Source organism: Podarcis erhardii (assembly GCF_964252035.2).
Source record: "Podarcis erhardii genome assembly, chromosome: 4".
In the NCBI taxonomy this organism is placed as follows: domain Eukaryota; kingdom Metazoa; phylum Chordata; class Lepidosauria; order Squamata; family Lacertidae; genus Podarcis; species Podarcis erhardii.
In genome coordinates, this window is record NC_138508.1 from 82,827,043 (window position 1) to 82,841,460 (window position 14,418).

The 14,418-nt window shown below is 45.7% G+C and overlaps 1 protein-coding gene across 2 annotated transcripts in view; it reads left to right on the top strand.

Moving 5' to 3' along the window:
• The first annotated feature begins 1,132 nt into the window (after positions 1-1,132).
• The window catches only part of EFNB2 (ephrin B2), a 58,468-nt gene continuing 45,182 nt past the window's right edge, over positions 1,133-14,418 (top strand). Inside the window, exon 1 of one of the 2 annotated variants that reach the window (XM_081858290.1) lies at positions 1,133-1,902. In XM_081858290.1, coding sequence (XP_081714416.1) covers positions 1,775-1,902 — 128 coding nt within the window. In that variant the 5' untranslated portion in view covers positions 1,133-1,774. The remainder of the gene's footprint in view (positions 1,903-14,418) is intronic. The other variant, XM_081858289.1, reaches the window with a different exon arrangement.

Consider the following 14,418-nt stretch of genomic DNA (forward strand, 5'->3'; position numbering starts at 1 on the left):
TCTCCGCAGGCTGCTGCCCCGCTTTCCCTCTGGTGGGAATGAGGGGCTTCCATTTTTCAGCCGGGCTCCACTCTTTCCAAGCCGCGCCACCCAAAGACGCCCCCCTTCCTGAGCGCCCTCAGACCCCCGGGGGCCGTGTGGGGTTTTGGGGGGGGGAGGTGATATGCGGGTGGATGAGCCAGCACCGAAGGGAGAAGGGGGAAGCCCCGTTTGCAGCCTCCCGAGGTGGCAACAAGGCGCCCCTCAGCAGAAGGAGCCCCCGCATTTCCATTAGGAACCAGCGGCGCTCAGGTGTCTCCGAGTTGCGGCGGGGTCGCCCGCTCGCCTCAGAAGTGTCTGTCACGACCTCCTCTAATGCGTGTGAGGGGTTGTGGCGCGCGCTGCGGCTCCTGAGGGGAGTGAAGTCTTCGAGCTTCTCAAGCCAGTAGTCCTCAAGGGACTTTCGCGAGGGTTATATGGCGCGGTGGAATTGCGCGGCCGCTCAGCCCGGCGAGCGCGGCGCTCCAGCTGCCTGAGGAGCGCCGGTCCGTCGGTCCCTCAAAGTTTGGGAGCCCAAAGAAGCCGCCCTCCGCTCCCCGCTTCCCCAACGCCTTTAAAACAAAGGTTTTTATTTAATTTCAAAAGTAACAAAAATCTAAGTGCGCTTTTATTTTCAACATAAAAATACTCGGCTGGGAAAGAGCGTTTGCGACCTATAACGATCCCCACCCTATGAGGTGACTGACTGGAGCTACTGGATTACCTGTCGCCGCCCTTCCCTCCCTCCCTCCCTCCCGCCACCCTCTCCCCCCCCCCCGCCCGCGCGCAGGTCCCGCCCCTTTCGGAATGCGGGGCCTGAGCCTGGGCGCGAGGTTGGCGTAAGTGACAGCGGCGTCGCCCAACCAGCGCCGCCGTTGCCGGGGAAGGGGGGTGGCTGCGTTTATAGAGAGGAGCGAGGACGCGGCGCTCGGAGCCTCACTCTCGCCTCTGGAGCCAACGAGGAGTCCGCGGCGGGGAAGTCCGGCAGCCCGCGGCGAGGAGCGCTTGTAGCCGCGCGGGGAGAAGGAGGAGGAGGAGGAGGAAGCGGACCACAGCGCGGGGACGAGGGGAAGTTGAGGGGGGAAAGGAAAGAGGAAAAAAAGGGCTGCTGCTGCTGCTGCTGCGGCGAGCGAGAGAGCGAGAGCGCGCCTTCCTCGGTGCGCCTTCGCCAGCATTCAGCGCGTCGCCTCGCCTGGTCGTCGTCGTCTTCGGCGCGGGCGCTGGGAGCCCGCCGGAGCCTTCTGGCTTGCCTCGGAGGCCGGGAGGAAGGCTGCCTATTTTTGCGGGTTGGTTTTGCCCTCGTCCCGGGCCAAGGAGAGGATGAAGCCCCGTGGATGCGCCGGGCGGGACCTGCTGCGTCTCCTTCTCCAGGTGGATTTATAGAGGCGGCCAAGGACGCGCCCACGGGGGACTTGGGCGTTCCGGCGCCTTTCTCCCGCGCTCTTGCCGGCCTTCGCTCCGGTCCTTGGGGCGGCGGCGGCGGCGGCGGGCGTCTCTCCGCTTCCAGTTGAGGATTGCGGCTCCTCCTCCTTCTCCATGCCGGTGCCCGGGCGCCCGACGCACTGAGCCGGCAGGGCGAGCTCCTTCCCTGCCCGGGATCTGGTTGCGGCTCCTTCTTCTTGGCGGAGGAATTGTGGACGCCGCCTTCGCTTGCCTGGTGGTCGTCGCCGTCCTCGTCGCCGTCTTCCTCCGCGGAGTTGGCGAGCCTTTGGGACAGGACCCGGCGGCGGCGGCGGCGGCGGCAGCGCCCCCGACCATGGTAGCGCGCCGGGGGGGATCCCCGTTCGGGAGGTGCTGCTGGGGGATCTGGGTGCTTTTGTGCCGGACGGTGCTGGCCAGCTCGCTGGTGCTCGAGCCCATCTACTGGAACTCCTCCAACTCCAAGTAAGTGCGCGGGGAGCCCGGATCTCTCCCCGGACCGGGGGGCGGCGCGCAAGGACAGGCAGGTGGGTGGGCACGGCTGGCATCCCTCGCGCGCCCAAGGCCCTTTCGCCAGGCCGCGGGATCTGGTCTGGGTGCGCTTGGGGATCGGTTCTGCTCTCGGAGCAAATGGAGGAAAAGTCTTGGCCCTTCTAGGTGGCCCGATCCTGCATCTTCTACAGGGCACACAGTGCGGAGCTCTGGGCTCTGGTACCCGTGCGTGCGTAAAGGAGGAAGGGTCAGCTATTTTTGCTACGTGCGCGCGCGCACATCACCGATCCTAAACGCACCGGATTCATCCGATCCAAAAGCGAAGGTTGGAGCCTGAGCCTGCCCTCTGGGTCCTACGCTCGGGTTTTTCGTGTGAATGAATGGAGCGCAGTGGAAGACACTTGTGTGTTTATTCTGCCGCTGGTTTTGCGGGAAGGAAAGCCAACAAGAAAACAACCCTGTTGGACCCGGTTGTGCGGCGCCCAGGAAGCTGGCAGAAGTTTAGACAGTTTTGACAATGGGTCTACTTGAGGGCAGTGCTGCAGTGGTGTGGAGTGAGGAGCCAGCATGAGAAAGTAGGGAAGGGTGCCAGAATAAACCAGCTGTTCCCTCTCCACTGCTACATAAACTCCCAGTTAGCTTGACCATTAGGTGAAGTGAAGTCTCTTAGATCCTTGGGAACAGGGCTGATGAGTCATGATGAGCCCAGCTTTTTCACTTCTGGCCTTCCATTACTAAACCATGCAGAACAAAGATTATGGAGGTGGCCCCAGCAGGGTCAGAGCATGTCTCTACGCATAACTGTTGGAGTGGATTGAGATAGTTTCTCCAGAAAACCATTGATGCATGAAGGCAAAAGGTGGGAGTTTGAGAGGAGTTTCCACCTTGATTCCAGTGGATTTAAGATTGTATCTCTATGTGCCACCTATCAAAACCTCTGGGTAAAAAGACTAGGAGAAGGCATGGCCTGTTTGTAGTTCAGGAGCATGTGAATCCATGAAATGCGTGCAGCGGTGGACGGCAAATAGTGAACTTTAGGTATACTTGGAATAAAGTGAGGCTTCTGGGAAGAGAGATTTCTCTTGCCTTGGAAGATGTTTTACTATAGATAAAACTGACTATTCAAACTTTGAGAAGCCTATTTAGGGTCAGGTTTCTTCGTTAGTGTGTGTGTGAGAGAGAAAGATGTACAAGTGAAAGTCTGGCCGGTGTCCTCATCGGGAGAATTAATTTTCGAGAAGACGTGATAACGGTGCCTTGTTTAATGATGTCTTAGGAAGTAGTTTATTCAAAATGAGCAGAGCACAACATGCCTATAAAACCTGAGCAAGCTTGCTGGATGTGAACAGAAGACAGGCTCTCCTATAAAACACGGTCAAACGGCTGTTAAAATACCTTTAAATGAGCAACGCATTGAGGAAATGGTCCAGTTCACAAGTGTGAAATAGCTCTTCAGTTGGGCGCCTGTGTGTGTTGCTTGCAGGCTCCGTGTGAAATGACTGCAAGTTTGGATTTAGACCTAGAAAGCCAAAGGAGTTTATTCGGGAAATCACATTCTGACTCCATTTTTCTTCTGCTCTCTTTTAGTTTTCCCTTCCTGTCCTTTTCCAAGGAAAGGAAGATTTACGAGCAGGCTTCTGGACCTTGATAACATGCAGGGTTTTGGTTTTTTTTTTAATGTGGAAAACCAAAGAGGGGCCATTTGTTTTCATTATAATGCAGGAGCCTTGGTCCATCTTTAGCGGGATCTCGTGCGTGTTCAGCCCAGCGGCGCTTTCTTCCCTTCCCTAGGCAGACATACAAAGAAATTGCTTCTCTCTCTCTCTCCCTCTGCCTCTCTCTGTCTGTGTGTGCAGAAAAACTGTCCTTACTTGCAGTTGACACTATGGATTTGAGCTTGTTGTTCCAGTTCTCTCTCAAACCTGGAAAATGTCAGATAGGACATTTGTGTTTAATCAAGGAAGGTGCCTGTTCTTAAGGGGGAAATGCATTTCTTGAAATTATTGTATGTGAGTGTGTGTGTATTTGTTGGGAGTGGGAAAACCCACATAGTTGATAGCATTAAGTTTAGCCTTAGAGGAGAATGGCATATTCTCCCGCATGCTGCTGCAGTCGAGTGATCGCTTTATTCCTACAGAGGTCACTCTTCCAATATATATTGGTATTCTGCTGTGCTGTGGTCATTATTCTTCTGGCTGCTTCCAGGCCTAACCTGCCTTCAGGGCGCACCCCCCCTTTTTACAGAAAGCTTTCCTTTTCAGTCTCAAATGGCCTGAGTCCCTATTTACAGTGCGTGGCCTCGCCCTCAAAGCAGTAACTCTATCTAACATCTTCCCCTTGTTGCGTAAACTCATAAAAGGTCGAACGTTTATCAAGACTACAGTTGAATTACTTGTGCTTTTATTCCCAACTTAAAATACAGCACTTGTTTGTCCGCTGATGTGATTTTAAATTTTGTTTACCCAAATAGATTAGTCTTACTCAGTGCACTGGCAGAAGCATGCTAGAAGCGACCTGAGGTTTGTGCTCTCTTGCTCTCTCTCTCTTTAAAAATGGCTGTGGCCTGTGATTTTTATAGGCCTTGCGGAGGCCTGCACTTAAGGAAAATTTTCAAATGCAGTACTTTATTCGTATTGCTCTAAGTGGTGGCAGGATCTTCACTTTTCGGAGAGCGTATTTCAGTTTAGAATTCATCACTGTTGTCTGCCTGAAGAAGAATAGATAATGTTTCCTTATTAAATCAGAAATAAAATGCAGTTGTCTTCCGGAGAGCTTCCCTCTCACCTCAGTAACTTCTCAGGAGAATATGGGGACCAATTCCAAAGATAACTGCCCCGGAATGAAGTGTTTAATTCATTTAATGAAGTTAAATACGAACCGTTTACGATTCATATATCTGTTATACAGGGAAGCAATAAAAGAAAGAATTTTAGCCAGGCTCATAGTGGATATGTGATAAGACTGTAGAAGAAAGTAATCCAAATTCCTTCATGGCCTCCTAAACTGCGATGGCTCTGCGAGTTGCTTTAGTGACCAGAATTTTTAGCAGGTGGTGTGGAAGGGATGACAAGAAGACACCCAGATTGTATTTTCAATAGTATTCTGCTGTAACCTAATAGCTCCTTCATTTAAATATTCCATGTTTTTGTGAGTGAAGGATACATTGCCTATATTGCTTTGCCTAAAAGGTGTGAGCATATAGGTAGGCGGAAAGGAATATTTTTTCTTGGATGCTACTTTTGTTGTTGTAAGGCTTCAGACAATGAGAAACCCAGGTTCTAGGAAAGCATAGCAAAATAGACTTTTAGGTCACTACAGGGACATTTCTCAACATAGGATATTTCCCTTCTTCCACTCTCATTTCCTCAGTGGAGCTAACATGACCACAACTGCCCAACTTAATAGTACAAACCACAAACTGCAGTTTATTCAGTACCTTTTAGTTTGAAGTGGATGGAGCTTTCCTTATCAATAACATTGGCTAAATTGATGTTGCCTTACCCCTTAAATGGAGTAGTTCTGTCAGCTAATCATTTTTCTTTATCCACCAACCCTGGGACTATTTTCCTTAGCAAGATGTAATTTGACCAAGGGAAGGCAAACAAATAGCTAAATAATATCTCTGATAACCTATTACACGTAAAAATCCGCCACAGTTAGCCTGAGTAAACACTAACCTGTCAAGGGCTGATAAAACGGCCTACAATTGATGGCCCAATTTAAGCCATCTTTTCAGTGGCAAAAACCAGCCTGCTTCTCATTGTTTGTTTGTGAAATTCTTATTTTTTTTTTTTTGTAGGCAAACAAATGCACATTCACTGCCGACTGAATAGCCCCTTGAACTGTGCTCTGCAATTTGTGTTTGGGTTAATCTTGTCGGTTTTAATATAGAGAAGTAGGGGGCGGGGAGGGGACAAAGTGCCAAGGATAGAATGAATTGTTAGTGCTTCCACATCCCCATTCCTTGCATTTTGTCAGGATGATAAACTGTAAGTAATGGACAGTCTTGCTTCACAAGAAAACTCGGCCTACTGGAGCATAAAGAGCTTGCTGAAATGCTATCTTGCAATGCGTTTGGAAGCACTCCTACTTGACAAGGATTTATTTGGGAATCCTGGAGCTTTGCTTCTTAATCCTAACCATTATAGAGTTACATTGGAGAAACGCAATATATTATATATGAAGATGCTTGGAGCTGACTTGCACACTGGATTATGTATCAAATGGTTGGGTACTTCCTTCTGAGCTAGCAAATCTGAAAATGGAACACTTGCAAGCCTTTTCTTTGATAGGGCAGGCAAGTAGCATACCCCAAAACCTTTCAGGTATTTTTGCATTAACTAGGCTGCCAAAGCTCATAAAAATTTGCCTGGCAGTGGCCTAGTACTTCCAGCGCTGAGCGAGCCAAGGCTGTTCCTTTTAACAGCTATTTCTTGTGTGCTTTGTACCAGTCAAGCTGAACTTACCAAACCAAAACATTTTGTTTTTTCAGATTTCATCTAAAACATAGGGTTGGATCCCAGACATGTCATGCGTAGGGTAGACCCACTGAAATCAATGGCCGTGAAGTTAGCCATGCCTTGAAAGGATCTATTCTTAACATGGCTATCTCTGTATCCAAGCCACGATTTAGCCACATACTGCTCAAAGGCAAAGTCCCAGGCAGCACAAAACTTATTTTATTTACTATGCTTGTAATCTCGTGTCTTTCCTCCAAGGAGCTCCTTCCAACTCTATAATTCTCACTCTAAGCTCAAGTCAGTGTGCATGGTTCTCACCCACCATCTTATCTTCACAACAACCCTGTGAGGTTAGGCTGAGAGGTCTGGGACAGGCAAAGATCACCACTGAGCTTTGCAGCTGAGTGGGGATTTTAACATGGGTCTCCCAGGTGCTGTTCTGAGAACACTAACCACTACGCTGCTACGCTACACTGGATTTAGGTATGTTTAATCAATTCAGTGTGGTTTACTCCCAGGTAAAATGTCTATAGGATGGCAGCCTTCAAATGCTGTACGCTCCTTGCAAGGTTTGCAAGACGTTAACATCTTACATTTGGTGACTCTCTTAAACCTCTGCATGAAACTTAGAAAATTTCTTGACTCGTTTTTCTACGGTCAGTTAGAACACAAGATTGGTCGCAATCAAAATTGCTGTAATTACAGCAATCATCTCAAAGCCTCTTATCTGTATGCCTTCTAAAGTAAAGTTCTTACCTGGGAGTAAGTCCAATTAAACTCAGTGCGCCTACTTTTGCTTAGACAGGCCTAGAATCACATTACCAGTTCAGTAAAGGTAAATTGCTATCATATAAACTTGAAAGTGAAGTCCTAATAGGAAAGGGCGCTCCCCACCCTTTGTCCTATTTTAAGGGCCACAGAACAACTTACTGCTCAGGAAACATTTCTTGAATAGGAAATTGGTAGAAAGTTTACCTCAGGATAAGTCTCTGTGAGAAGTTTCACCTTTAGGAAGTCTGTTAAAGATGCTACAATTATGTGGGTTTTTGTGGTAGATGGGTACAGATCTAGTCTTAAACAAGCTTGACTACTTACAACTTTACTGATGCAAGCAAAAGACATGATATTCTGGGGAAAAAGAGTGTTCAGAACTCCATTTCCCCCCCAATTCATTTATGGCCTTTATATAAACTTGCCATTAGCATGATGTTAGGAAGGCTTGAGTGGTTAAACATTTTGATTAAAGCACGGGAACTTAATAACTTTAAATGCCGGGAACTTAATAACTTTAAAATGTTTTCATATTTTCAAGTTATAGATCCCCCCCCCAATTTGTATCTGGCAAATGTAAAGTAGACTGCAGGGGGGGGGGACGGTGTGATGGCCCAAGACAGTGTAAGAACTGCTTGGAAAGAGAATTCCCGTGGCTCCATTGTTTCTCTGCAAAGCTGGTGCACACAAAGACATAACGCTATTCATCCCTTCACCCATGATGGAAAATGTAAACCGTTGACACGGTTCCTCTTGTTTAACTTGTTTAATTCTCATTTTAAATTCAGTAGTATAGCGGCCGTGTGAACTCTGGAGATTTCTTTGGTAATCCATTTTGTAGTTCCGAATCAAAAACAAAGTGAAAAGGTCTGACACAATTTGCTTTTATTTTTAGGCAAATCAACCCTGCTCCTAGTTAATAAGGGGATTACAACCCAGACTAGGCCTTTACAGATGTAATGTAAATCAAGGGCAGGGTATAAAGAAAGTGATCCCCTTTGATTGAAGTATGGTAAAAAGGCATAGAGAAACTAGCAGCGGTAATCTGATTGTATGGCAATAAAACCACCATTTTCTGTCTTTCAGATAAAAATAATGTGGTAAATCCATGCAGCTCATAAGATGTAAAGGCAGATAAAGGGGGATGCCATGGCAACATATAGATTAGCTTGATGTTAGAAATGACACGTCTATGAAAGGAGAAACTAAGGGTCTTGCTTCAGGGCTGCAAGGTATTATGTGAGAATTGCAGAAAAAAACTTGGGGGCTGGGATTAGGAAGTATGAAAGGCCTACTTGTAGCCTGGCTGGTTGAAGCAGTAAAGAAAAGCTGCTCAGTTCTTGCTCATTGGTAGCGTATAATATGGTAAAGGTAGATTTCATTTACTACCTTTTTTTTATTGCTCGAGATTTGGGGTGATTAAAATTTCGGATCACTGCAATTGTTCTGGCGTAGAAGTTTTTCCTTTTTAACTCCTGGCCCAGCGGCGACGGTCATTCTGTGGGATTAGCTGCACTTGGGAGTTTGTTTCCTTAATCTATTTGGGATATTCAGCCAGGGACATGCTGGCAAGGAACAGAGAGCAGAGGGGATAGGTGGCGTTGAGGTTATCTGAAAAGAAAAGAGAGGAGGCTTTTGATTCTAGCCATCTTTCAGACAGGGCCCTTGCAGCTCGCACACCACAGGAGAAGCTAAAATAAACATTCCACATTGTCCTTTCCCCTTGGCCAGATGATCCTTCTGGAGATTTTTTTTTTTAAAAAAATTGTTTCTTATTTCACAACCCCTGAGAATAGAAAAGAAGTGGAGAAATCCTTCTTTACATTTTTCCAGACACCCCAAATAAACTTGAAGCGCTTAATCCAGGTGGCATTTATTTCTGAAGGGCTGAAGCCTGAAGCTCGAATTCCACGGTGGACCTACTTCACTTTAGAAACAGTTGGATCAAACTCTGTTGCATTAATTTCAATGGAATTAGGCCAGCATAAAGGAAGTTTACCCCTGCTGACTGCCATATATCCTTAGGGCTTGTAGTAGCTGTAAAAGTAAGAAAAGAAATGGTTCGCTGCTGCACGCATTCTTCAGTACATCTGCTTTTAACTGCCCTTTATAAAATAACTTAAGACTCCTGTCTTGCTAGAGCCCTCACAGTTAGTAAAAAGAAGCCAAAAGCTAGTCAACTATTATTACATAATGAGCCACCATATTACAGACGAGAAGCTCCTTCTTTTATCACTTGTCTGTGTGATAGAAAAAGCCAAATAAATTGTAAGGCTACACATAGAAAGACAAAGGCAATTGGTGTAAAGTAGATCATGGAGTAAGTCTGGCAAAAACCCACATGTCAGCACTTCCTTGCTAGCTGTAATATGTTGTTTTTGTGGGTTACTGTGCTTTAGAGTTTTGGCATATTGAGAGAAAGCCAACTGATTTCACCCCCCAAAAAACTTGCAGCATTTTCCTTTCCTTTTGCAGAACCTCTTTGAAACATTCTTTTGACCCATAACCTTTTTTCCAAACCCAAAATTGACATGCTGCTCAAAGTTAATATGGTTTAATAAATGCACTGCTGAGGGTTGAGTGTATTCGTGTAATGTCTAAAGTCTCATGCACGGCGATGTTCTCCAGTGTCCCAGCTTAACCTTCAGAAATCTATAGCAAAAGATCCATTTCTGCTGTGGATACTATGCAAAGCTCAGGGGCAATGCCCTCTACTTTACAGGCTGGTCACATCCAAGCACCTTGCATTCTGCATTTGACAATGATTGCTAATGGGCTATTCAACTAAAGTATTTGCTTGTTCACAGGGAACAGGGCATGATAAATGTCCAGCAAGCTTGCGGCCTCCTTCAGCTTTTCAAATGCAGACTGGTGCATATTTATGGAAGGCAAATCACAAAAGAAGCAGCTGAATTACTCTGGCCTTACCCTTTCTGTTGGAACAAGGGTTAAAGTGATTAAAGAAATAATGCAAGAACCAATGTCGTTTGTTTGCTAACCATTATCCAACATTTAGCTTCCGAACCTACCTGTCATGTCACATTTCAGAAACATCACAGATAAAACTGTGCACATTTAATACTGCATAGGAGAAGAGGAAATTGTTTATGAAGTGCTTCCTGTGCAGTAGCCGTCAAGCAGGCTTCTTTATGTCATCCCCTCTTGAAAGCAAGTGTGGATGCAAATCTTAACATTGTACTTACCTGTATACACGTCTTCAAGTGCAGTACATGAAATTTTGCAGCTGGGAGATAGTGCTTTCTGTTGCAAAGCATATTCACAACACACAAAGGAAGCCATTAGCGCTTGATCTGTTGCTGTAACTAATTTTTCTCTTAAAAGCAGCAAATTTTTGTGGCACTAGTTTGTCCATTCCCTTCTTTTAAAACAAACAAACCCATAAATTGAGACTGTTTTACATTAAGGGCCCACGGAATAACTTCTGCACGCTGGACATGCCATCATTTTAATGATACCGAATTATGTTACCATTGCATTCCTCTGAGGTCAGTAGAAATCTGGGTCTAACTCAGTTTTGGAGACAGTATATTGTAGCAGTCAATTTACCTTTTGCTTTGCAATCCAAATGTTTTGTCCGTTTCAGAAGGAATGGTTTGACTCCAAATATAGAAAATATAAGTGTTGACACATGTGTGTTGTGCGAAAGGCCACAATTCAGGCCTTTTGGATTACGGTTTTCCCCCCTGTAGTACATACCCCTCTGAACTATTGAGTCCCCAAGAGTCATACAGCAGTCTAATAAATGCATTTCCATACTTGCGTTGAAATTAATGTGAAGCTTGGATCCAAGTGACTCTGGTTATGATGCTGCTGAAAGATTAAGGGTCTGCAGCATGTGATGGGTGATGCGATGAAGCATTGCTATGCTTAAATGTACCCTCCAGCCCATCCACCTTGGATCTTCACTGCATCAGATGTTTAGACCCAGATTGCACAGGTTGCTTTCGTCCAATCTCTGAGAGCACTTTGGGTTATCCAATCCATTAAAACAAACATTATCATTAACATATTGTTACATCATTTTTCAAAAGACACGCGCAATTAAGTCCTCAAGTCAGCTCCTATTAGAATAATTGGAAATACATTAGGAGTTGGGTTAAAAACAGAAAAGAAAAGAAAAGCTGGATCAGCTCCTAAAAAGTTTACAGTATTTAAGGAGTTGAAATTCAGTTTCCTGCTGATTCGCAGCTGTTGCAATTTAGTTATAACATAGCCAATATGTAGTACAAAGTAGCCAGTTTAACTAAAAAAAGAACTTGAGTGGATTTGATAAATGGTGCAGTATCCGTGTCCTGTATAGCGTGTCTACACTAAGATTACAGCAGAGGAAACATTGTGAACATTGCTGCAGATTCTCCCTTTGCTTGCTTTCCGTAAAAGTGCAACACAACACCTGGACATCTTTGATCTGTATCTAGTGGTAACAGTTAGAAGGTAGCAGGGTGAGTGGAGCAGTGAAAGTTTGTTTTTATTTCTAGTCAATTGTACCTGTGTGGTTGCCTCATTTTGGTGGACCTTTACAGAGTAACGTGTAAACAAAACATACACGTAGCAGACGACTTAATGTTTATATTCTTATTCTTATTCTTATTATTTTATTTATACCCCGCCCATCTGGCTGGGCTTCCCCAGCCACTCTGGGAGGCTTCCAACAAAATATTAAAATACAGTAATGCATCAAACATTAAAAGCTTCCCTAAACAGGGTTGCCTTCAGATGTCTTCTAAAAGTCTGGTAGTTTTTCTCTTTGACATCTGGTGGGAGGGCGTTCTACAGGGTGGGTGCCACTACCGAGAAGGCCCTCTGCCTGGTTCCCTGTAACTTGGCTTTAACCTGGAAGCAGCAAAATGCCATATTTTAAAGGCTGATGGGTTTATTTCTCCTCATTGTGCCCAAAGAATTTAAACAACACTTGCGAAACTGCAGAGCTATTAAAAGGAATAGACAAGAATAAACCCCAGGGTCACATTCTCTAGGATATTCCAGCTATCAGTGTCAGGTTTGTGCTGCATTATTAATCCTTGGTTAATAAATCGCATCGGACTGATGACCCTTCTTCTGAAGCTGTGGGGAAAAGCTACAGATAACAGCCAGCTTGATTTCTATTAAAAACTTGTGTGTGCCCTTTTAGAATTAGAGATGCTTTGGAACACACCATTCTATACTGGATATAGAAACTCCTGCCAGTTGTGTGAGCGAAACATCCAGGGGTGTCCAGAACGTTTTGTATTCAGCAAAATCCAATGCCTTGAAATGAGACTTGAGTCTATCCTGGTAGTTGTCTACAGTACTCCAATAACAAATTGGGATGTACATATTTTTATTTTTATATAGCATTATTGGTGGGGTTAGCCAACGTGGTGCCCATGAGGCCTTCAACTGGCACCTGCATAGTGTCTTAGCACCGCCTCAACTAATGAAAAGTGTACAGTTAAAAGTGGAAATTGGAAGAGTGAAGTTCTCTTCCATGTTTTTCTAGGCACATTTGCATCATACCAGATCAAGCTTTAACCCAGATCTCATGGGAAAGTAAAGCATTTGTACATGCAGTTTCTCTTTTTCTTTCTGTTGTTGTTGGTGGGGTGATCTGGAGGTATAAAGGTAAAGGGTAAAGGGACCCCTGACCATTAGGTCCAGTCGTGGCTGACTCTGGGGTTGCAACGCTCATCTTGCTTTATTGGCCGAGGGCATACAGCTTCCAGGTCATGTGGCCAGCATGACTAAGCCGCTCCTGGCGAACCAGAGGAGCGCACGGAAACGCCGTTTACCTTCCCACCGGAGCAGTACCTATTTATCTACTTGCACTTTGACGTGCTTTCGAACTGCTAGGTTGGCAGGAGCTTGAGACCAAGCAACGGGAGCTCACCCCATCGCGGGGATTAGAACCACCGACCTTCTGATCGGCAAGTCCTAGGCTCTGCGGTTTAAGCCACAGCGCCACCCGCATCCGATCTGGAGGTATACAGTGAGAGAATTTAACAGAGGGGGTGTTGCCCACAGCACTCAAATCAAATTTTGCAAGGAATGCTTATACTGTATATTTAAAAGATTTATATATTTAAAACATCTTTACCCCCCTTTTGCCACTGCTTGAGGCAGCTTGAATGGAGAACTGATGTTACTGGGCAGCCTGTGTATAACTAAAATAAACAGCATTGTGAAATGTTGCAACATAAGCAAGAAAAGTCAGTTCCCTACCTGCGGTGCTTCCCATCTAAATTTGACACAGGGCTGGAGGGGAGGAATATTTTTTAGCCAGGCAGGCCAGACTGTTGTCTTCCCAACCCTTCATGGCCAAGTTTGACAAGTGGGAGGAGCTGTCCACCTGTCAAATCACCCAACATCGCAATAACATCAGGCAGCAGTTTTTGCCCACAGGGGTCCTCATAAGCTTGTTCAAAGCACAGGGCAAGGTTGCACTTTGAGAGAAACTTCTGAAGGCTTCGTCAGAAGCCTCTCTCAAAGCACAACTCAAATTGATTAATTTTTTTATGTATATATTTCAACAACCCCAAAGTTTGAGAGTGAGGAGCATAGATGTAAAGGTGGAGTGTCATGGTTAAGTTGGCTGTTCTGCTGAAGAGCGCTTAAATTCTTTATGCACATTGTCTCTAGAAAATGACATTGCAAGGAAACTCTCAGAGGATGAAACTGTAGGTGAGCAGCTTGCTAGAAAAAACCAGAAAAAAGAGTATTTTTTTCCAAACGTGTTATATGAGATAATTCAGTAGAGCAAGTTTAATCAAAATTGGAGATGTAGTAGTTACATTTTTTTAAAATGTGGTGATCTGTTGTGGAACAATCCCAGTGAACCATGGTTACCCAGACCTTAATGCTGATTGCGAAGGGGCCCCCATAAGAATTCAGGGCCCCCAAAATGTACCGCCGCAGAAGTTAGGTAGGAGTGACTTAGCAAAATGGCATAATGGGCCAAATGGAGAGACTTGGTGGGCTGAAAGTTCCCCTAGCCCTGGTATGGGGGAATGCATTGGGGGCTGGGAGAATACTATTGAGGCAATGGATGTGCACAAGTGCAGTGAATATGTACATGCGCATGGACGTTTCCTTTGGTGCAGAATTCCATGCTGACCGAAATGTTTTGTGCATGCTAGCTTTGATGAGTCTTAACCATGCTGGGGCGAAGGCAGAAACCACGAAGAGCCCCCTCCCCATTTCCTATTGTGCAGAGTGATTCTCTTCACCACAAGCCCACTGCTCTTACCAGAGGTCTCAGAGG